Source organism: Protopterus annectens, chromosome 8.part0 (assembly GCF_019279795.1).
Source record: "Protopterus annectens isolate FY-2018-M chromosome 8.part0, PAN1.0, whole genome shotgun sequence".
NCBI lineage: Eukaryota > Metazoa > Chordata > Ceratodontiformes > Protopteridae > Protopterus > Protopterus annectens.
The window spans coordinates 810,864,001-810,883,027 of NC_056741.1; the positions used below are offsets into that span (position 1 = coordinate 810,864,001).

The following is a 19,027-nucleotide window of genomic DNA, read 5'->3' on the forward strand; positions in this document are numbered from 1 at the left end:
TACCCTTCCTCCTGGAGAAAGCCCTATCATCATTCATTTTCTGGGGTTAAGGGTCAGGTTTATTACATATGGTGCCATTGCTGTAAGAAGTATCAGAGCTTTTCTTTGCAGATTTGACTTGCTGCTAATATTCTGTAATATAACAGCCTGACATGCAATGGGGCCCTCACTATGCACATTGCAGCTCCATGAAGTGATCAACTGGCAAACCCCCCAAAGAAGAGGATTTCCACATGATCCATTAGTCTCCATGGAAAATTCTACTGTAGTGTGTGTGACCGCAACAATACGCCTCTCCTCTCCACCACCCACCAAAAGGGAGGCCAGCAGTTTTAAGTCTCATCACGCAAATCCTTCTCTCACCAGTTCCAAAAGTCACCTAAGGCCACTAGTCAAACTCTGGCTGCCCGAGTCATAATCAAGACTTTACTCTCTAAGCTAAAAGAACTGGCATTGTACTTAGGAATTATGCTAACTTGCCATTTCACTTTCACAATTCAGCTATGAAGATTTATGGCTACAGTAGACAGTTGTGATGCTTATGTGGACATACTGTTTCATGATTAGGCTGTTGCCACTGCCATTATAAAATAAATACATTAGCAATTCCTGATGAAATCCAGGTGGTTTCCTTCAAATCTGGTTAAATTTCAGAGTAAAACAGAAAGGAAGAATCAGAGTTTGATGTGAGTTATTGAGATGGGAGTAGGACAGAATTGCACAGAATACAGACAGGCTAGTTAAGTCAGTCTGGCTGCCCTACAGACATTCTCAGTTTCAAAGCATTATGCATTTATGTAAAACAAAGAACAAAGTTTAAAATGATTCATTCTACTACATTAATTTTATTTTTTCTACTGGAATAAATCTATTTCAGGATGCAAAACTGGTGATGGGCAGGATTTCTCAGTATATTGCTCAATCAATCAATCAAGCCTGCCCTAAACTGATTTCTGTAATGCTCACTTGGTCTTACAGTTTTGTTCTGAACATTCACCTCAGGGTAAGACAGTGAGTAGCAGAGGGCCATAGCTTATGTTTTTAATTTTTGTCAGTATTTGGATACAGAACTTTGTAGAAACAGACCTTTTTACACCCTTGGTTGGTGTGTGTGTGTGTGTGTGTGTGTGTGTGTGTGTGTGTGTGTGTGTGTGTGTGTGTGTGTGTGTGTGTGTGTGTGTGTGTGTAACAAAATGTTAACTTGCAAACGTAACATGAGATTATTTAATTGAGAATAATACTGTTTTGTAAAAAATATACAGCATAGCTGAGATGCCAAGTAGGGGACCCAGGCAAGTGCTCCTCAGACTGTCTACGAAGTTGGAGTGCAGTCAAATCATTTGCCAACAAAAGGCATTTTAAAGGTATGTACTAGAGAATACAGTGTTGTAGGAATCAGTCAAACGTACACACATCATTTACTGGTATTATACCTTATACAGCTACTGTTGTCTAAAATCAATGTCACAGAGCCAACAGCAATTTATATTAATATTTTGTCAACCCATTTAAAGCTACCCATTTCCATTAAAATTTGTGCATGGCCACTATTTGATACTTCGCTTTCAAAAAATGCCTCTGATTTTGCCTCTTATTTAGTGGGCTCCTCGTAATGTATGTTTTTTTTTTCTCCCCCAAGCAAATTAGTGAGAATTATAGTCACTAACTAAGGCAGATGCTTGGGATTTAGACACAGCAACACTGAGAAAAATCATACTAATGAAAAGCACATTATTCCAGTAATGTTCTCATTATATAAGGATAATATCTATCCCTAACTTTGTCCCATTGTCCCCCATTACTTTTAGCTTTCTGCTTTAGTCAAGTTAAGAGGTACAGTGGATATAAAAAGTTTGCACACCCCCTGTTAAAATGCCAGATTTTTGTGATATAAAAAATGAGACCACAATAAATCATTTCAAAACTTTTTCCACCTTTAATGTGACTGATAACCTACACAATTCAATTGAAAAACAAATCTGTTAGGAGAAAAAATATAAAACATAAACTTACAACACACTGGTTGCATAAGTGTGCACACCGTTAAACTAATACTTTGTTGTGTGTGCACACCCTTAAACTAATATTTTGTTGAAGCACCTTTTGATTTAATTATAGCATCATGTCTTCTTGGGTACACACCTGTCATCAATTAAAGAGAAACTGATTAACCCCAAATAAAGTTCAGCTGTCCTAGTAGGATTTTCCTGACATCTACTCAGTTGCCTGCTACAGCAAAAGTCATGGTTTGCAGAGAGCTTACAAAGCATCAAAGGGATCTCATTGTTGAAAGGTATCAGTCAGGAGAAGGGTACAAAAAAATTTCCACAGCACTGGATATACCATGGAACACAATGAGGACAGTCATCAAAAAGTGGAGAAAATATGGGACAATAGTGACGTTGCAGAGAACTGGATGTCCCTCAAAAATTGATGAAAAGACAAGACGAAAACTGGTCAGGAAGGCTGGTAAGAGACCTACAGCAACACTGAAGAAGTTGCAGGAATTTCTGGAAAGTACTGGTTGTGTACTACATATGACAACAATCTCCCGTATTCTCTATATGTCTAGACTATGGGGTAGGGTTGGAAGATGGAAGCCTATCTAGGCCCAGCTAAAATTTGCAAAACAATACAACAAGTCTCCCAAAAGCATGTGGGAAAAATGCCTTATGGTCTGATCAGACCAAGGTTGAACTTTTTGGCCACAATTCCAAAAAGTATGTTTGACGCAAAAACAACACTTCACATCACCAAATGAACATCATCCCCACGGTGAAGCATGGTGGCGGCAGTATCATGCTTTGGGGTTGCTTTTCTTCAGCTGGAACTGGGACTTTAGTCAAGGTGGAGGGAATTATGAACAGTTCTAAATACCAGTCACGTTTGGCCCAAAACCTTCAGGTGTCTGCTAGAAAGCTGAAGATGAAGAGGAATTTCACCTTTCAACATGACAATGACCCCAAACATGCATATAAATCAACAAAAGAATGGCTTCACCAGAAGAAAATTAAAGTTTTGGAAAGGCCCAGCCAGAGCCCAGACCTAAATCCAATAGAAAATCTGTGGGGTGACCTGAAGAGCTCTGTGCACAACAGATGCCCTCGCAATCTGAAAGATTTGGAGCTCTTTTGCAAGTAACAGTGGACAAATATTGCTAAGTCAAGATGTGCCATGCTGTTAGACTCCTGCCCAAGAAGACTGAATGTTGTAATTAAATCAAAAGGTGCTTCAACAAAGTATTAGTCTAAGGGTGCAAACAAACAACAAAGCATCAGTTTAAGGGTGTGCACACTTATGCAACCAGCGTAGTGTACATTTTTTATTTTTTATATATTTTGCCCTAACAGATTTGTTTTTCAACTGAATTGTACAGGTTATAGGTCAAATTAAAGGTGGGAAAAGTTTTGAAATGATTTTTATGGTCTCGTTTTCATAAAAAACTAGCATTTTAACAGGGGTATATAAACTTTTTATATCCACTGTATGTGGGGGGGGGTGCAATGCATTTGGACGGCAGTGAGCTAAGATATATCCATGTGGTAGTTATTTATGTATATATTAATTCATTTGACTGCAATCAGAATGCAAAGGTGTACAATCACAGTCATAAAAACAGCTGTAATTGACAGTCTCATCAGTGTGCATCTCCAAGTGTGTGTACAGGTGTTTGCAATAAGTTGCACACTGTATGGTTTTGATGCAATCAGCTATTTACACAATGGTTCATTCACTTCATCCCAGTAAACATGGAAGTGTATACAGCAACAGAATTTATTCTAATTAGTGGGGACGTGTGTTAAATTATTGTGGCCAGTTATTATAGACTTTTTTTTTTTTTTTTTTACTGTATTCCAATCTCATATCAGATGAGTATACAGTCAATGTATTTGGCTTTAATTGCTAGTTACAGGGGGCACTGCTGTATACAAATGACTGACCCTGTTGTCATTTGGTTAATTTAAGTATTTATTCTAGCTTGCATAACTAGTGAACATTTATGTGAAGCCAGTCGGAATACTTTTACTGTTGCTGTTTTCAGCACAGTCAGAAGTCTGAGGTGTGCACAGTGAATTTGTTTGTTTGTGTCTTTTGGCTTTTCCCGGTTAGGGGTCGCCACAGCGGAACTCCGGTCCGCTAATGATTGGCAGTAGAGTTTTACGTGCTGGCTCGCCGGGCCTAACGCACAACCTTCAACGAAGGAACGCCCGTTCACGCATGTCGCCACACAGAAGACGCTCTGAGAATCGAACGGGCAACGTCTAACTGTGAGGCGACAACGCTACCGCAGCACTACCACAGGTGTGCACAGTGAATAGAGTTGCTATAAATTTATGCATTTGGTAGTTGTCTATGTTGAAAATCTCAGAGTATGGGGAAGAACTACATGGTTTCTAAAATTAACTTTAACTTTCCATCACAAAAAATCAGCACTGGACACAAAAAAGTGACTGAAGGCCTAGGCAGGATGTGTGTGAAAGCAAGTGATCGCTGACACAGTGGCTCACCAAGAAGGATTACCAGCTCACAGGGCTTGGTTCTGTTGTTGGGTTTTTGGTTGAAATGCCTTCTTTGTCTAGTCTTCCTGCACTCCTCATCTGTAGGTTTTATCCAGGTGCTCTGGTTTCCTCCCTCAGATCCTCAGCTCTACAATGTATGCCTGTGGCCATTTATGCTTTTACTTTCATACCACTCTAACAGAGGGATACACAAAAGGTGTCCATCTTGTTTTGGAGGAGTAGGCAGCCAAACACTTCTTCCATTTAGGATCTATACATCCTTACAAGCATTTCTCATCTTGATTTACTGGGAACTACTACTTTGATAGCTTTGAACATTAAGCTTTGGATACAACTCATTTCATTAAGAGAAAAAAGTCTGAATGTCTTTCCTTACTCATTTTCTTTCATGCCATCACTGAAATAAAAGGTTAAAAATGAATACATTCTTGAAGCTCTCAGATGGCACCTCAAAAGAATCTAGACTTCTGAGGACCTAGCATAATTAAGTTAACTTTTTCCAGACTTATTAAAACAGAGTCTTGGCCAGTTAGGCTTTACTAAAAGGATGGAGGAAAAAGCTACAAAAGTAAGACAAAAAGTGTGGGAAAAAACATGAAAAAAGTAATCTATCTTGATTGTGTTGGGCTAGGGTGGACCGAAAACAAGGATGGATCACTAAAAAGGTGCAGGGTGGAACCACTGTACAGTATGTAAGCTTTGTCTAGTGCTACATTTCCCATATGGCTGGCTTTGTTGATTGCAGTCAGACATGTGACGAGCATATAGTCCATAAAGTGGCAACAATGAGTGGGTGGTGAGGTAGTCCATGTGTGAAAGTGACTGACACCTATCTCTTTGAGATTGCATATGTTAGTCACTCATCTGATATAACAGAGCCCAACACCATTCCAATTAGCCTCAACCATTTATTAGCTTCCTGCAGCCATCACCTTTTCTTGAAATCACCAAACAGCCATTTTCTGCAGGCCTCTGCATCCTACAACTTTCCCAACAAGAAAGGCTCTGCTCCTAGGACAGATGGCACACACACACACACACACACACACACACACACACACACACACACACACACACACACCTTTAGTTACAAAGGGAGGCTTTTGTTGCTGTCTGAACCTCCATATATTTTCACTTTTCAGGTGTCAACACTGACACTGCCTCCTGTTATTTCTTGCTGCTGCTCCCTTATCAGCTTTCCCCTAAAATACAGCACATAAAAAATATAGTCCGAGTAATCTCAACCGCAGCTACTACAATCCACAAAATGATTTTATTAACACAGTTATTGAGCTCTTTCATCTCAATAAAGAGAGACTTCATCAGAATAACAAAGAAGCCATTAAAAAAAACTGTTTAAATACTAACCATCAATTAGAATTCCACCAATAAAATGTTGAATGTAATTTAAATCCTTTACATATCAATTTATTTAAAAAAGCCTGGATATCAAACAATATACAGTTACTTTATATATACATATATATACATATATATATATATATATATATATATATATATATATATATATATATATATATATAAAACCAAGATTTTATTAAAAAAAAAAAAAAAAACTCATATACCTTATAGGTCACTATATTTTACCTGCTTTTTCATGTAACATAGGAACAATAGAAATCGCATCATTCAAGCCTGTGGGGAGCATTGCAGCTAGCCTAAGCTGCCGTTCTGTTTCTTTCTTTAAAATATTTTTCCAGTCTCCCCCCCCCCCCAGCTATCCAATTTAATAATTTACACTATTCCAAATAAAAACTTGTCAAAATTAATATGTCTGATAATGTTTATACAGTGCACTATTCTGCTTCCCATTTTTGATATCATTTACATGTTCATATATTTTACATCTTGAGGGATGTTCAGTCTTGCCTACATAAAAGTAAAAACATGTGGCACAAACATTTAAATAGATTACTTTGCTAGTCTTACAATTACCCTTTTTAAAATAAAAACTCTACTGTGCATTCTGTTTAGGTTAATGGATTTTTCCCAAAAAATGAAGGGGCACTGACTACAAGCTCTACAAGGCCTTGTACTGACATCTATTGTACTAAAACAGTCTACCTTATGTTCCAAGAGCTTCTTGAAATTTGCTCCTGTACTATATACAAATTTAGGTTCTTTACCCACCTTATTATAAACATCTTTATTTACCCTGAATATGTTCCAGTTGGAGCTCAAGGCATTCTTGATTTTTTTAGTTAGATGATTATATTGTAACACACAAGCTTTCTCATATGAGACCTTATTGGTGTCAGTCATACAATAAGTATTGGATGGGACCAAACCCCCAACAATGGTTTGTAAACAGTACCCCATTTTTATATATCTCATCTATTTCCATAACAATTTCTTTGGGGTATCCCCTCTCCTGGAACATAATACAAATTTTATCTAATTCACTTTTTACATCATGATGATGTGATGTCATGCGTGCTACCCTGATAGCTTGTCCCTTCACAATACTTTTTTGAGTTATAGGATAGTTGCTTTGAAAATGTAAACAGGAATTGCAGAAAGTTTCCTTTCGAAAAATCCTTGATCTAAAACCACTATTGTCATGGAAGATATACATATCTAGGAAATTAATATCGGAACCATCAAACTTGTATGCAAATTTTAGGAATTCTGTTGTATTACTGAGATATTGTACAAATTGTTCAACCTCGATACTAGGTCCATCCCACAAAATAAAAATATCATCCAGAAATCTGGTGCACATTCTGATTCTGTGCCAAAAGGGGCACTGGAATACATGGTTAGCCTCCCATCCTAACAATAGTAAATTTGCATACACAGGGCCGCAAGCCACCCCCATCGCTATCCCTTCAATCTGCTGATAAAACTCGCCCCCAAAATAAATATAATTATTTTCTAGTACTAGACTCATGATTTCACATACAAGTGTGATTTGGTCATGTATAAGATCAGAAAAACGGAACAAGGCCTCTTCAAATAAAGCCATCCCCATCGACTCTGGGAATAACAGTAAATACATCTTTCACATCTACTGTTAAATAAATCAAATCTTCCTTCCATAATTCTTTCTTTAAATGACCCAAAAAGTCTCACGAGTCTTTCATTAGATATTCAGGTTTTTTCCACCACATGTTGTACCCAGAAATCCACATATACTGCTAATGGATGCGTCTTACACCCACTTGCTGCAACTATGGGTCTAAAAGGAAGGGTTTCAATATTTTTATGGACCTTGGGGATGCCAAAGAATATAAGAATACTAGTTCTTTTATTGTACAAAAAATTGTAGACCTCCACATCTATTCTCTGATTTATAAGACATTCTTCTAGAAATGAATCAATATGTGAATAGGCGATGTTTATCTGACTTTTGGAGACCCCTACATATGTTGTACCATCAAACAACATTTCCTGCATCACATTAGAATAGTCCATTGCCCTATACAATACCCCCACACCTTTACCTGGGGTCATGATGTGAACTGAGTCATCTTTCCTAAGGTCCATTAACAAAGTATATTCTCTTTTGGTAAGTTTCCAAGGGATTTTTATATCATTTAAATGAATATCATAAATATCTTCCATGACTACTTTTTCGTATGTATCCAACAAAGATGTAGTCGTGGATTAAATACACTCTTTTCGGTGTACCTGCTCTACTCTCCATATTTTCACTTATGGGGTTAGGTGGTTTCATTAGTTTAAAAAAAATATATACTGTGATTTAATTTTCTCATATATAATTTTAAGGCCACAAGATTTTCCACTAAATTACCCCTCTTTTTAGGAATAAATTTAACACCTTTCGATAAACTAAAATATTCTTTTGTAATCACCCTGAGTAATTATAAATGGTAAAACCCTCAGAAGTACACACAATATTTGTGGGTTCATTTAATTCCTTTAATTGTTCTGTGTGTAACTGTTCTTTCTCCCCATCACAGGGTAAAAATTCCTGCCATATTCCCCACTCTCGTGTACCTGTGAGCCTCTCATCTAAGCATCTCACCCCTGGAAAATCCTGCTGTTCATTGCCACCACCCTCATAATCCACACTAACATTCATGACCACTTCACTATAACTTAATTTCTGATTCTCACTACCTCTATGTGTATCAAGTACTCTCCCAACAGGATATACCAGATTATTATATTGTTTGATAGCCCTCTCTAGTTTATGTTTCTTTTTATGATATATATTGTTACATCTCCTTTCCAAGTTATCAAGAATTATAAAATAGAAGCTAGTATATTGAAGAAACATTAAATCTCGTCTTATTTCACCATCCAGGGATTCAACTTCCTGGACTAACATAGTTTTTTTACTTCTCATTAAAAAACACTGTCTTTTTGACAAGATTCAAAACACCATCATCAAAAAATGCAACAAATTCTACAATACTTTCTGAATCATAGTTAATACCAAAAGGAAATGTAAACATTCTTAAACCTTGTGGAACAATTTTAAGTTAAAAACATTCATTAAAATATGCTATATCCATATCCAGTGTCTTTAGTTTAAAAATTCTCTTCTCAAAGAAATATATCATGTCCTTTAAAGAACCAAAATTGTCATTTTTACGTGCATTGCACCCGATAAAGGATTGTGGGGTGCATTAATATTGTTTTGTCCAAAATTAATTGTTTGGCTACCAAATTTGTGTATCGGCTATTAACATTGTCCAACTCCCCCAAAGTATGTTCATTTACATCAGTTTGTCCATTAGACCCATTGGAAACACTTTGTTCTTGTTGTATATAAGAACCAGCATTATTACGACTATTAAAGCCGTTATGCTCACTTTGTGAGCTAAAACCCCAGAAAAGTTAGTACAGTACCTTCTTTAAGTGCACAACCATCCTGTATGTTCCTAGAACCCGCCGGCCGTGCATTTTCCATGTTAGCCTCTTTAAAACGTGCACTAAAGCCCTCCTGTGCATTTCTCTGTGGTTTGGACGCCATAACATTCTCCTGGTGTTCACCATGCTCTCCGATCACGTGATTCTGTGAGACATTAGGACAGCCGTTGCCTTGACAACCCACTGAAGCGCCATCGTCATCACCAAGATGAAAAACAGGCCCTTTAGTACCACTACTGGTCAAAAAATAAGAGCCATTAACACTTTCTTTCTGAGAAAAGAGCTCAGTGAGCTTGGTGAGTTCACCTCTTAGCTGCGATACCTCCTCCTTCAACAGCGTGAACTCCAAATTATTCATAGCCCTGAGGGGGAGGGCGTGAGAGTCCAAAAAGAGTCCATGATGGAACTCTGACTTGGGAACCAAGAACGAAACCAGCAATAAAAGTCAAAGACCAGCAAATACTGAACATAAAAATAATATAGTCTGTTTTTTTTTATTTTTTATAAAATCTTGGTTTTATATATATATATATATATATATATATATATATATATATATATATATATATATATATTAAATACATATATATTGTTTAATATATAATATATGCTGCAGAAAGCTGCTTTGTGCTGATCCTATCCAGGCTTTTTTAAATAATTAATTGGTGTGTAAAGGATTTAAATTACATTCAACATTTTATTGGTGGAGTTCTAATTGATGTTAGTATTTAAACTGGATTTGTTTATGGCTTCTTTGTTATTCTGATGAAGTCTCTTTATTGAGACGAAAGCACTCAATAACTATGTTAATAAAAGACTTTTGTGGATTATAGCAGCTGCGGTTGTGATTACTCGGACGATATTCTTTTTATGTGCAGTATTTGCTGGTCTGACTTTTATTGCTGTTTTTTTCTCCTAAAATACATCTTCATTAGTGCAGCTGAAGAAAGCCGATCTATCCAATCAGCAATGCATCAATTAAAGTTAGTAGGTAGCATACTTCAAAGTGATTCTTAAAACTGATGACTGCATCCTCCTTTCGTGGCAACAATTAACAAGACTACAAAGAAAATGATGCATGCAAACTATCCTGAATTTGCAAAACTGGGTGAGCGGATACAGCTAATACACAAGAAAACAACATGACCAAATAGCAGATAATGGTGGGATTTAATAGATTAAAGGTAAAACAAAAGGCACATTAAACAGGAAAATAAAAGGGTAGACAGATGGAAGGCAGCCAGCACTTATAAGACACTGGGACAATTAAGAAAACATCTGAAGCATACAGGAAAGGACCCTCACCTTATCGTAGTAGTATCGCAGTGCTCGGCTAAGTTTGTCATAGTTCATATTGGTCTTGTTCTTGCGCATTCCCCACAGGCGTGCCACCTCTTCTGCATCCACCAGTTTAAATTCACCATCATTTGAGGTCCAGGATATGAGGTTTTCATTCTTCTTGTCTTCAAGAAGTTGTAGCAGGAACTGCCATAATGTAATTGATGGATCCATAACTATACAAGGTAAACAAATATATATTACTCACCAAGAATTCACTCTGGATAGAAAACTTACTATATCTTACTAGAGGAAACAACTGTTTACTACCTACACCATGTAATTCATGTCAATATTTTAAGAAGCAAATCAAAAATCAACAACTGAATGACAATTAACCATTCCTTAACCATGTATTCAGGTCTTTTGTGAAACAGGAAAAAGTTAAAGTATCCTTAAAACAGAAGTGCAGATCATGGCATGATTTAAGTAAGGAATAAGGCAAAATAAGGTGAGGATCTTCAGCCAATAGTATGTCCTATAAATCAAAAATGACATATGCTGACTGATGTTAGAACCTCATACTGTTCTCACCAGCCCATAAAACACTTAGCAGTTTCGTACTCTGCTTATAAAATGAGTCCTCTGGAAAAAAGGATATACAAAATTATTTTTATTTTTTCTTGATTGTGTTAATCCCAGTAGACTAGTGGTCTCTTTTCAGGGAGGCCCAAGGTGGTATTTATACTCCTAAAGGAAATTTAGCCAGGGCATCAAGGAACTTACCCTACTCTTTTTGATGGGTACTGTGAGATATTTTGCAGCCACCTGAGCCCCCACCAGCTCAAACAGACTGGATCTTTAATGTCTTATCTGAAGGACGGCACACTCGGGACTGCATCCTATAATCCTGCACTGCAATGTCAGAAACTTGAAAATTAATCCGATCATCTACAGTAGGAATATAACCCATACCCTTCTGGTAGAATAGCTGCAGATTAAAACCAAGATCAGAAAATCTCTCAGAAAAACATAATTTATCCAAGGGTGAATTACTTCAGAGTTACAATAATTAAGCAGTGTTCATGAGCACTGCACAGGCCCCATCCCCCAAACACAAAAGGTGCAGGGGGGGTTGCCCAATGTCAACATTTTCAAACCAAGCAGTTTGTTTTGCTTATTCAATGTTTTCCCCAGTCATGTGTGGTACAGTTTGTGTCCACTAGGAACGAGAACTAGATAAAGCAGTTTATAGAAGAAGAATGCCACTGAATTTCTATGTATGCGTGCATTTTTAAGGAAATTATACAAACCATTCATCAAAAACATGTCATAATATGGAATTATAACTATGTCTAATTATGGAAGCATTGTGTATCTAAACAGAAAATAAAAAATAAATGCTAACAGCAGCAGCAATCCCCCTTCAATGTTTTGAACAACACTATGTTAATATGAATTCAGCAACAGCAGGATATCAGGAAGTAGTGAAACTATAACGTCAGGGATAATGCAAAACTATTTATTCTCCCTCACCTACTGCTTTACTTACATCTAAGAATGCTTAATGTTTTTTTTCCTGTCTGCCTCACTGACCATCAACTCTGCTCTCTCTAATGCCCTATACAGTTCATTTGTTTATACAGAAGGCGAGAGTCAAGCAGCGGGAGGCAGAGCTTTCACCTATCTGAGGCTGGGAAGTTTTGTGATTTTAAGGCTGTAATCCCTTTGCTGTCTAACACCCCCTTGGTTCGACATACAGTAGGTGCCAGTGAGAGCATGTCACTCATAGCCGGCCACCTAGGGCACTGCTTTAGCAGGGGCGCTTCTCCACTATTTATTTGGTGTAGGTAGACCAGGATGGGGGCACCTGTGTGGTGTGTGGGGGGGGTGCTGTGGAGCCCTTTTGCCTAGGGCACCAGCTGACCAAAGGCCGCTGCTGATGTCACTTTGCCATTGCTGACAAAATCCCTCAAGACAGCTCTGCTCCCCTTGAAGCCAGCACTCCCTCCAGCTATATCTATAGTACTTAGTGAGGATTCTGCAGCAGAAACAACCACCCAAACTGTTTTCCTATTCCCTCCCCTTAAGTACATTCAAGATGCTTCTCTCTCCCAGTCACCCACGCCAGCTACAGCAGGTGTCCCGAGATGCTATGTCACCTCAGGGTGACTGGGCAGTATTCTGGACTTTCTCCCCCTTTGCCAACACCACTGGCATATCTGAAGACCTTTAATGTGGAATACAATCAGCCCAAGTTAATGGTTTCCTCCACTGAAAGAAAAAGCAACTGATTTAAGGGCTTGAGATGCCTTTTGACAACAAGTCTGAATGGCTTGCAAAACACTAATATCCTCAAAATATGGACTGCCATACAGATCAAAGCTACAGTCTGAAGTCTGCCTTTTTTTTTTTTTTTTAGTACTTAGACTGTATTTAAATATAAAGTTTGTTCTCACCACAAAGTGCCCTTTCTTCCCCTCAACCTGACCCTTAAGGTGCCTCCTATAAAGGAAGTACACAAGTATGTGCTCTCAAATAGCACAATTTGGATGGCGCAATGGTGCAGCGGTAGCATTGTCACCTCACATCACAAGGTTCTCCGGTTCGATTCTCGACTGGGGTGCGTTCTGTGTGGAGTCTGCATGTCCTCCCTGCATTTGTGTGGGTTTCCTCTGGGTGCACCAGTTTCTTTCCACAATTCAAACACATGCGTCTGAAGCGTTTCTCCCCGGGCCTCCGCTGAAAATAGTCTTTGTTCCAAGTCGGACATTCCCAGTAAACAAATGTTAAATAAATAAACAAATTAACAATAAATAGCTTGGTCCAGGGGCCTACACTATAGCCAACTGCCCTGGTCCCAAGGCACTACTACCTCAGAAAATTATTATTCAGTAGTACACATACCTAACCATGGGCGAGGGATACGGGACCAGTGGACGGTCTCCCCCCAAATGCTCTTTTTCAATTCACAATAATAATAATTTCTAAAAATCATGAAACCCAGGTAGTGTTCGAAGGTAGTGTTTTTCTTAACTAGGATTTAATTTGACCTAATCAGTAGTAGTGGGGGGTGGGTACTTACTGTTCTAAAATGCAATTTTTACAGCCCTGTTTATATGGTTTTCCATGAACAGGCTGGTTTAAAATTAAACAATGTGTATATTTTCAACATCTACTTCTAAGTATACCAAAGCTGATATGTTTAAAAGTGTTAAAATATTTCTAATTTTTTTGTTACTGAGGATCACTTGTCTGTGACAAATAAAGGCTTGCTGCTTTGGAACAATACCTGGGTTTCATGACTTTTGGAAATTATTGTGACTGAGCTCAGCAACGAAGTTTTAAGACCAGTAGTTTCTCTAACCCCCCCCCCCCCCATACTCGTGGTGGTGTGATTGGAACTGGACAGATTCCTATGTTTGTTCATTTTTTTTTTCCCAATTGCTTCTCAGAGTACATTCTAGTTTTATCTTTACAACAATTTTGTAATGCATTTCTGAAATGCGATATAATAGGACCACACCTTAGAGTCTCTGTGCGCACACACACACACACACACACACACACACACACACACACACACACACACACACACACACACACACACACATGGAAACATCCCAGAAGTTAGCAGAATGTATGGTAGAGCGCAGCAGCATATAACCCAAAAACTGACCCCAACAGGAAAAAGAGAAAGTGATCTACTGTTAGTTTGCTCACTTTTATGCAACCTTTCTTCTGATTATAATGAACTGCAACTTATTTATGGAAAGGCGTTAAGAGCTGGACAAAAATCTGACTCCAAGAGCAGAGCTAGCCCTGATCTTACCCACCCACATTGTTCTGATTCTATTTATGTGCAGATGCTTTCAGCCTCCCCAAGTCATGCATGCAGTTACTACAAAATCCATGGATGAATACTAACAGAAAAGCAAACTTCTTCACATGACATGCATATTCAACTGAACAAATGACACCTGCATCTGTTTTCTTTAAGAAGGAAAACTAAAACCTATATATATATATATATATATATATATATATATATATATATATATATAAATGAACATCTGATGGGTGGACAGCATAGACTGATACCTGTTCAAATTCTCAAAATAAGAAACATTACAATTTGTCAAAACCTAAAGTGTGTGCTGCAACTGAGAAATGATAAAAGACTTAACTCTCACCAGCAGTAAATATGAAAAGCGGGTGGCCGCGGTGGTGCAGCAGTTAGCATTGCTGCCTCACAGCAAGAGGTTCTCCGGTTCAATCCTCGGCTGGGGTACCTTCCGTGCAGAGTCTGCATGTCCTCCCTGTGGTCGTGTGGGTTTCCTTCAGGTGCTCCGGTTTCCTCCCACATCCCAAAGATATGCTGTAGGTGGATTGGACACTCTAAATTGGCCCTAAGTGTGAGTGTGTGCGCCTTCAGTGGAAGGTTGGGCGTCGGGCTTGCAACTCGACACTGTAAAACTCCACTGCCAATCATGAGCAGACAGGTGATCCACTGTGACGACCCCTAACCAGGAAAAGCCAAGAAGAATAAGCAGCAGTAAACATGAAAAGCTACATTGTGGTCATACAGCAAACAGCTACTTTACCTGCAAAAGCTCTCCAGTTTTCCGGTACTGTACAAGGCTTTTAGGTTATAATGGAATGGTGAGGACACCGCAGATAATGTACTTAGAATAGAGCTCCCTCTTAAAGGCAACCTTTGATACTCTGCACCATTAACTTGCAGCAGTGACAATCAGTAATGAGGCAATTTACTTTCACAGTCATCTGACAGTGCTACTGGAAGGGTGCATACACTTCCTCCCTTTTTAAAAACAGGAACATGAAAAAGCATTCCATAAGGACATGTGCTATTCTAACATTACACTGATTTGCTCTCAAGTGGATTTCTTCATAAGAATTTTACTAAAAAAATATATGAAATAACACTCAAAGAGTCACTCAGATCTCACTACCATAAGAGGCCATACACCACAAAAAGTTGCAAAATAAAGTGTTTTCTTGTTAAAACACCTGTGATTTAGTCCCACAACACAGAAACAGGAGGGACTGCTTTACAACTGGGCCATAAAACCCTTCTAACAAATCCATTTACCACTGAATTCATAGCTGTGATGAAAAAGAAGCATGAAAGACTGACAGACAATGGCATCTATGACAAACGGCAGGAAAAGAGAGACCAAAGGTGAAGCAGTAGTACTGTACCTTGCCATGGGAAATGTATACTGGGGGGGACAATGCATTACTAGATCATCTACAACTGTTTTTGCAGCAAAGAGGATCCCAGCTGTTATGTTACACCTTCCATACAGCATTTGTAACACCCCCCTCCCAATAATCTTTGCCAAAACAAGCCTAAAGACAGGATTTAAAAAGATATGTACAAAAACGCTGTGAGTAGGTGCAGGGTCAAGGACTTTGTTGGGGAAGCCCAAGCGTTCAGCTCACATGCATATGTACCAATATGCACAGAAGTGGGCAGCAGTGATCCAAAAGGAGGGATCATAGGAATTACCAAGCGAGTTAGATGACAGCCCATTTGTGCTTTGCTAATGCCCACTCATATGATGCATCTCCTACTTCTAGAAGGGAAAAGCAATGCCCAACAGCCAAGGTTAATCTTTTTTTTTTTTTTTAAACCGCTTTAAGTTTTCACAATACATGTAAATATTCTCATAAAAAATTTAACAAATATTAGCCAAGGTTAATTGTGACAAATGCAAGAGTGCCATTCTGTATTACATGCAAAGGGAATTTGTTCCGGAAATAGGATAACGTTAGGCAATATAGCAGCCCCTCCAGTGTTTTTTTCATGTCAGTGGAGATGAGTCTTAGTTCCACTGTCTGCGAAGCTGATTATCTTACAGAGATGTATGAAATCAAAGAGGACTGGGTCCTTAACGGTACAGAATGCAATACATCCCTACGGAAGAGTCTAAAAGAGACCAATAATGTACTGTTTTTAGTTGTGAAGTTCTAGAGTCTTTCTAGCTGAGTGATGTATCATCACTACATATAGTGTGATGATATCTAAAGGCATTCTAGGTCAAAGGTTATCAGCTTTGTTAGACAAAGATTTTCTATTTACAGATACTACCTGGTGGTTGAAAGCAAGGAAGCAGTCAAACAAGGTTGCCATGATGTCTGACTTGTGTCTCAGTTTGGAGTAGGGTTACTGGCTATACTGCAAGTGGTAGATGACAGCTGTTTACCAAACTGTAACAATATTACATTTTTGTGTTTAATTTTAGCCCTTTTTTCAGTACATTTGTTTGTAAGGATTACTTTTTATTGCATGGATTCCACCTCAAGGGGATGAATGGACAATACTAACATCAACAGCAAACTTAATTTAGCCACAGGTACAGTATGTGCTTATGATTTGGATGGTACGAGATGTATATGCCAAAAAGAAAAGGCATACCACTAGTTACTTTTGTTTTTAAACTTATCAGAACATTAACAATATGGGTTCTCTGTCTTTCAGACAATTTGCTATTCACCACATTCCATACGCATTTAGATCCCTTAGCTTATTTACAATACCAGCAAAGGGAATGGTATTGAATGCTTTAACCAGATGCAGGCAGGCTATGTGGACCAATGACCTCTATACAATGCTTCTGTGATCTTACTGAAGAAGTTTACTACACTAAGTACAGAAAAGCTGCTCATGATAAACCCAAACTGTTGAGGGTCTAAGCTACATAAAGCTTTTGATATTGCAGTTATTGATGTCCTATTGATATACTCTGTGGCTTTATAAATTAGACTAGGATGAGTCTACAGTTCCCAGTGTCTGTGGCAGGGTCCTCCTTATGATGGGGTAATCAAAACAACTATTGTTTATACTTCATGGGCATACCCTGTCTCTAAGCTTAAGTTAAAAAGTTTCAGAAGAGGTTCTATGATGCCATGCTAGTACTACTTATTAGGCACACAAGCAAAACTGTCTGGACATAGCAAGTGTATTTTTAATATTTGAGACCACAGTTAGGACATGTTCCTTAAAGATTTTAGCGGCTTTAAGGAACTCTGAGATTACTGGAATTTTGATGACTATTTTTAGGGTAAAACTGGTATTAAATTTATTTTGTTATATCCCATGCATAATGAAATAAATACCCTGACTTATAACAAGAACCACAATGAAGGTAGCACAGGCTGTACCTGACATACCTTTGAAACTCTATAGCACAACAGTTGTTAATCTCCATGCACCCCACCCAGTCTCACAAATCAGTCTTGTGTTCAAACTGCTTGAAATGATCCTACTCCTTTGTACTAAACACAGCCGAAAATTACTGTAGTGGTTTCAAACTTCTTGTCCATCCTTCCAGTCTCTTCTATCAAAATTAATCTCAGTTTATTCCACAAACTGATTCACTAAAAAGAAAAGCATTCTGTCATTTGGTGGTTACCCTGACATGCCTATCCACAACTCAAAGAAATAAAAACTCTTCTGGTCATTCCATGGTGACCCCCCCTCCCCCCATTCACAGTGAGCAAGAGAGCTAAACACCTTCCCCAAATGCCCTAATCCCTCTACAAGTCAACTTAGTCAATGATGATAAAATCATTATTTCCTCTCCAGTTGTAATTACTGTCAAGTTAATTGATCTGACTCAAACTTCCACTCCTCCCTGCAGTACAAACTTCTATTACTATAGAGTAAACTGAAGCACTTGCAGAGGACACTATCATTTGCATATTTTCTCAACCAGACAAGCATTCAATACTTAACAAGACCATGCATAACGACATACATTTTTTTTCTCTTTGCTGCCTTCCTCTGCCTCAACAGCTCACAATATCCATTTCATACAGTGTCTAACTTTAGATATCATGAAGTGCAGGTGGTCTAAAGTACAGTTGTGTAAGTAAACTTACTAGAACATTAGATGTTCAAATGATCATTACTGCAGTAACACAAGCTATACAGGTTATATCCTGCCAAGGATAAAACTGCTGGCCAGCTTCTAAGGCTACAGGACATCTTCCAATCTGGCAGCTCAAGCTGAGCTAACTAAATGATAAGTTTGGATGTGATGCCCTTCACGACTTTCCTATCAACAGAGAGGGAGGTTGACCACTGAAAGGACAATGCTAAAAACAACAAATTACAAATAACCACAACCTAGCGTAAACATACAAAATAAAAATATGGGGCTAGAGAGAGGAAGCGGCTACTGCAGCAGTGATATAATATCTACTGTTATGGTCATTTTACTTACCCAACTGTACTATGTTCATCATACTAGTAACTGCTACAGTAGCATTAGCTATATAGGTAAGACTACCCTTCCCTAGCTTAATACATTTGGGAAGCTGAAGGAGAAAAGACCAGGAGC

The 19,027-nt window shown here is 38.3% G+C and overlaps 1 protein-coding gene across 1 annotated transcript in view; it reads right to left on the reverse strand.

Moving 5' to 3' along the window:
* ELK1 (ETS transcription factor ELK1) overlaps positions 1–19,027 on the reverse strand; it is a 743,407-nt gene that overhangs the window by 451,663 nt on the left and 272,717 nt on the right. Inside the window, exon 2 of the mRNA XM_044080278.1 lies at positions 10,686–10,894. Within this exon, the coding sequence (XP_043936213.1) occupies positions 10,686–10,894 (209 nt within the window). The remainder of the gene's footprint in view (positions 1–10,685; positions 10,895–19,027) is intronic.